This window comes from Egretta garzetta, unplaced genomic scaffold, assembly GCF_000687185.1.
Source record: "Egretta garzetta isolate BGI_Z169 unplaced genomic scaffold, ASM68718v1 scaffold329, whole genome shotgun sequence".
Lineage (NCBI taxonomy): Eukaryota > Metazoa > Chordata > Aves > Pelecaniformes > Ardeidae > Egretta > Egretta garzetta.
In genome coordinates this window covers 772,885-778,723 of record NW_009269999.1, presented here as the reverse complement: position 1 = coordinate 778,723, position 5,839 = coordinate 772,885, and the positions used below count along the sequence as shown (strand labels likewise).

At 44.5% G+C, this 5,839-nt stretch overlaps 1 protein-coding gene across 1 annotated transcript in view; it reads right to left on the bottom strand.

The window, feature by feature from the left end:
• Positions 1–5,839, bottom strand: part of PRR5L (proline rich 5 like) — a 33,100-nt gene that overhangs the window by 8,909 nt on the left and 18,352 nt on the right. The window contains exon 5 of the mRNA XM_009647549.2: positions 2,941–3,032. Coding sequence (XP_009645844.1) covers positions 2,941–3,032 — 92 coding nt within the window. The remainder of the gene's footprint in view (positions 1–2,940; positions 3,033–5,839) is intronic.

The following is a 5,839-nucleotide window of genomic DNA, read 5'->3' as shown; positions in this document are numbered from 1 at the left end:
GGAAAGAGGTTGGTACAGAGTGTGCCTTAACTAAGCCTACCTCTGGTCTGTGTTGGATCCTCTTTTTGCTCAAAGTCTGCACTTTAGACCTTGCTGATATGACAAAAATCCAGAATTCAGTCCATTACAGATTTTAGGATTTAGGCTAGAGCAAAGCTAGCGAGACTGCTTGTACCAAACATCATTTAAAAAAGCAACAGCTTTGACTTCCACCACAAGGGGCTCCTTGTCCTCCCAGTTACTTTTTTACATCAACAACATAACAGATGAAGATGTTGTAATATTTCTCAGCATATTTAAACACAGTTGGACTCCATTTGGCATTCTGGTGCTACTGCCTTTCCCTCTGCTATGCTTAACATCTGCACGAGTTTCTCTTGCCCCACTGCAGCTTAAGAGCAGAAATTTTCCTCCCAGCCCTGCCCAGCACTTCCCAGCCTGAAGAGTTTCCCTTGTTCTTCCCAGCATGTTAATCTCTGCCCCACGGTCTCTTTGGGAGCCATTTCATGGTCCCATAACACACTCAACATGGCAAATATTTAGCTGGAAGGAATTAACAGCAGTTAATCATTAATTCATAATGGGTTTAATGTCATAATTAACAGCATCATCAATATGTAAATACAAATTAAAGCCAATAGTCTGGAGGGCAGCTTGGCCATAATAAAAGCACTTTGCTGTTTTAAACCATCACTGCGTGTTTAGAAATACGGAGGTACGGAAAAGACCTGGACATATCTCTAAACTACATTTCAGCAGCTGCACACTTTTTATTTACACCGTGCAGTTTAGTCCCGTTAATTTCATATCCCATTTCAAAACGCAAACATTTTGCTGTGCCAAACAAAACAAGATTTGCTATTCTTTCTCCACACCAAGTAGTTACAGCAACAGCTGCAACTATACAAAAGTCGGTGACCTGTTTACATAGTTTCCCTCTGTACAGCAATTTAACCAGCTCCGCTGCTTAAAGGTCGTATTTCTGTAACAGCTACGAGCCCTGGGTTTAAACTTAGCTGAGATAGGAAGTTACTTCTAGTTACCACCTTCAGTAACACACGCTCACACATTTGACTGACTTACTTTCATTCTGACTGAAATGAGAGTTTCTGGGATCACAAAAGAGTGCTAAATAATCATGTTGACATTTGCAGCAAAGAATGGGGAACCAACAACAAATTGACTTTCCCATCTATCAGAGCGGTGCCTGAAGAACTGCAACGTGGTGAAAGAGATTTGCTAGATGAGCTCTCTTCACGTGTGGTGACACAAATGGGTACATACAGTTCCCTACTTGTAGGAAGAGCTCAATCTTGTTACTTGGGCACCGGGGGGCTGGGATAAGAGTAATTTCTTATTTCTTGCTGTATCAGCAACTCTCTCTGTTGTAGCCTAGGGCAGCTTACTCAGAGTCAAATTCTTGGATGTATTTAGGTGGTTTAAATCCATACACTTGGGCAGGGCTTAGGTGCCTCCAAAGCTTTAAATATGCTGTCTCTTACCTTTCAGTTCCTCATCTGTAAAATGTCAACACTTCCCTAACTTCATGGCTTCTATGAAATATTTTTGAGTGACTCAGATATGGTGACAAGACAACACATAAGAAAGTCAGGCTCTCAAAGAATCCCAACATCCCACAGTCATGCTTTCACCACTACCACCAAGTTACTTCCAAAGGCTGCACCCACTGTGCAGAAACTTTTGTCCAGTTTCTCATTAGAGACATTTAACAGCAGGGAAGTAGATCTTTCTGGTAAGTGGCAGAATTATTAGCATTGGTGGGTATGACACACAGGTAGCTCAGCTGTGTCCACAGCGCACAGGTAGCTGCGGTGCAGACAGACCCCAGCGATCTAGGTCACTCCCTGACTGGGAATTAGTTGCAAAAGGAGAGATATTATAATTTGGCAGTTTTACTGCCAAACACCTACCTTTAAGCATCTGCAGCCAGGAAAGAATAAAAATAAACACAGTAGAAAGGTTAGTGTCTCTCTTTACAGAAGTCCTTTCTCTTTTAGGGAACGCCAACTTTAATAGGATTAGAGGGGAAGGGCAACCTTTGAGCTTTGCCTGCTGCCTTTCAAACAATCCAAGGGAAAAATAATTTTAAAAGGCTCTGGAAAGCATGTCTTGTGGAAGGGGCAAAAGTCAGGAGGAGGAGGCTAGTATTTCCACAAACGTCAGTCTCCTCATGAGGTACGTTTTTCTTTTCCTCTTATGGAAGAGAAGATCAAAATAGGCTGGGGAGGTAATTAGACTGCTTGTATAGAAACCCTGACTAAAACTACTTTACAAAATGATACAGCTCACCACTGGGATTAGGATACTCAGCTTTCAAAATACCCAGTGTAAAAAGGTCTTACATAACGTTGTTCATTCATCCTCTACCCATGGATTTACTTGCCCCTTATTAAAGCTTAAAAAAAACCAACAGAGGATTTTCCAAAGGCACAACTGGGACATAGCCATTCAAAAGTAGTTAGGGCAAGTTAAAACACATTTGCTCCTGGTCTAGTCTTCAGATTTGCCCCTCTGAAGACAAGTTGTCAGTGTTGTCATCTGCACCAACAGAGGCCCAGGTATCTAAAAACAGAAGAACTATAAATACAAATGGTCCAGAGCTTCAGTCTATACAAAGTATAGTCCAATAGTTTCAGTGTTCAAGCCTAGCTAAGCACAGACAGAGGGTAGAGAAATGGGAATAAATTCAGCCCAAAACACTGTGCTTGCCTAGTAGATTTTAGCAGTCTTTCTTACACAGTTAATGCTGACCTGGGCAAACTCTACTTCCTTCCAGATTTAGTTTAAAGGTTTTGAGACCTGTTTAGCCACTGGCCAAACAGTGCTGCTGGAACAGAAGAGACATTTCCATGTGCCGTTAGCGCCCATTGCAGTTACATTGCCTCGCCTGACTGAAGACTGAATTATAATTAAGATTACCTGGACTGGGTAGAATATTGCTTGGAGTGTAGGAAGAGTCTCTGTAAAATAGTGATCCCAGATTTCAGACAGGACATCAATGCGATCCTCACCTATGAAGACAGAGATTGGGAGCAAGAGCTTTAGCAACAGGGACACTAAATCAAGTTGAATTTTCCCACCACTTCCTAATTCCTCAAGTAAAAGATACAAACCCACCCTTCACATTCACAGTTTCCGTCCAAAACTGGACATCACTCAGCTAAGCTTCGCCTCAACTGACAGGGACACAAGGCTGTGACCGTAAGTTGCTCTGTCGCTTACTGCAAAGACAGCTCTCTGCAAAACACGAGACCGATTCCCACAAAGAGTGAAGCCCCTCTTCAACTGGAGGCTTCAACTCCACAGCAGAGGACTGGGTAATTGCACAGCTCGCAGTCAGCATGCTCAGCTCCCATGGGAGCACGGCTGCACGTTAGCAGCTGAAAACCAGCAGGTCACAGCCAACATCAACTGTTCTGCAGCAGCTGAGTCAGGGAGACCATTTACAAGAGCTGAGCCCCCTCCGGCATCCCCCCACTCCCAGGCAGACACAGCAGTCAGGACCCTGACGAGACACAAAGCCATGGGGCTACTCTCAAAAGTAGCACTTGGGAAGGTTCCTGAATGAAATCCACTTACATCCACCCCTCATATGACTCTGACTCAAACAAACATCCCCAAATATAAGTGGGTATTTAAAATGAAGGCAGACTAAGTTACGCAACTCGTGATTCCCATAATACAACTGCGGTCAAAAGCCTATTATTAACAAAAAATGCTTTACTGAACATAATTGCTTGAATAGACATTTTAAATTATGCTCATCAGCTTGACTGTTTACAGAGATGTGTGTTCCTCAGCATTTGAGCCGAAAGCTTCTAAGTTTTTCAGGAGATTTTTCCCACCCCAAAGGCTAAAGCCTTGCAATGTTTTTTCACGTTTTAGATACATTCCCCAGAAATTTCAGGTGCAAATACAGACCCAGGTTTAATAACACAAGTTTCTGACAAAAGGATTTTCCAGGATACCTTCCACAGGGCCTCAGTTGGAGCTCACAAGCAGTCAAGACTCAAGGAGCACTAATGGAAGACGGCTGTTTGAGACAGCTCTGAAGGCTCAGACTAAAGGTGACTAAAGGCCCTGCATGAGGAACTGGAACACACGTAAAATTGCAACTCAAAGGAGCCTTATCACTGTGTACTGAATTGCTGTCCCCATCTGGAGACTTCCACACGGGCTTTCACTGTGCTTGCCCAGGGGTTGCGCTGCTTAGGACGTGGCCAGAGAGCAGAGCACCAGCAGGACCAGATCCTGCGGACGTTTCCTTTTGAGCAGAGCGCCCACTGATGACCACAGGATGGTTCAGAGGAAAGCTTCACCACGGCAGGTATGACACCAGCTTCAAAGCTGGAGCTACAGGCAGACGAGCACCTACCCAACACCCCCATAAATAGCTACCCATTACCAGAAACTGCCAACTGCAACTGAAAAAAACCAACAGGAAACAGACTAATTGAATGGTTAAACTTTTTCCCCTTCTGCCTCCTCCCCAGGACTGCAACGCTTTGGTGTGTGGAGCCAGAATGAAATGTCATAGATCACTTCTCCTTCGGAAGGGGAAGGGGGAATGGTTTGTTTCTTCAAGAAATCATAAATCCTACAGGCATTGAAAGAGATTCTGACAGACTGTGTAAAGAAAAATCACGTTAAAGTAAGAGGCTGTGATTTGAAAAACAGACACAGTAAAACATTGCCATGCCCTGTGGCAAGAACATTATTCCATCTGTGAGTAGAAATTTTCCAGGAAGACAGAGCTAACTGAGAAGCATGTACAAGAAGTTCTTGTTGCTGTGACCACAAGACCTGCAACAAGCCCACACATTATGAAAGAAAGGTGCCCGTGAGTCATCTCCTGCGGAGATACCAGCCTGCACCAGCAAAGTGGCTCCAGTGTCCCTTCAAACCAAGGACAAAAAAATGAGGCATAGGAAGAGGGTTTTGCTGCCTGCCTGGGAAACTCCTTATCCAAACTACTTGAGCAGCTGCAAACTACTCTGGGCAGCTCTCAGCTTATTACAGACTGAAGCTCAATTTTCATAATGCTAAAACAGATAGTGTAATAGTTTCATGTGAATACAGAAAACAAAACCTATGATAAGCTGCATAGGAGTCATTCTGAGGAGCTGGCAGCGGTAGGGCAGGCAGGTACCCACATTGAGGAAAACGAGGGAGTTTGCCTTTTTCCCTCCCTTACAGGGCCAGTGCTGCAGAAGCACACACCAAGCAGGATGCTGGCAACTGCACAGCTCCTTCAGGGTCCGAGTCCTACAGCCTGCTGGCTGGGTGAAGACGCCACTTGGTGAAGAACAGTGCAGAGGAATCCAGCACCAAAAATGATGCGGGACTATAAGAGTCTACTGGCCTTTAATGACCCAGATACAGCAGGTTGGTGATTAGCATGGGATCTTCCCCACAGGCTACAAAACTGGGTCAAATCAAACAGCAGCCCAATTCTGAATAAAGACAGGCGCTCTAGACAGCTTTCCCTGCTTGAGCAAGCTGTTAATAAACACGACCAACTCCCCACACATCTAACAGTGAGAGCTGCTGCGCCGCGCTGGCCTTCGCCCACGGGCTCTGAGGTAGCCAGCATCTGCACCCCAGCAGTCTGAACAGAACTTCATGTGTGATCAACTTCTTTCCTGAAGGATTTCCTTCCCACCCAAGTGACTGTTTTTTCTTTAAATTTACACAAAGCCTGTTAGTTCAGCTCTCAAAAGCATGACACAGTAACCAAAATCGAGGTTACATGGAGCTGCAAATCACATTGAGAAATAAAACACAGAGGACAGCTCTCAGCAGTTTTGCAGCAGGTTCC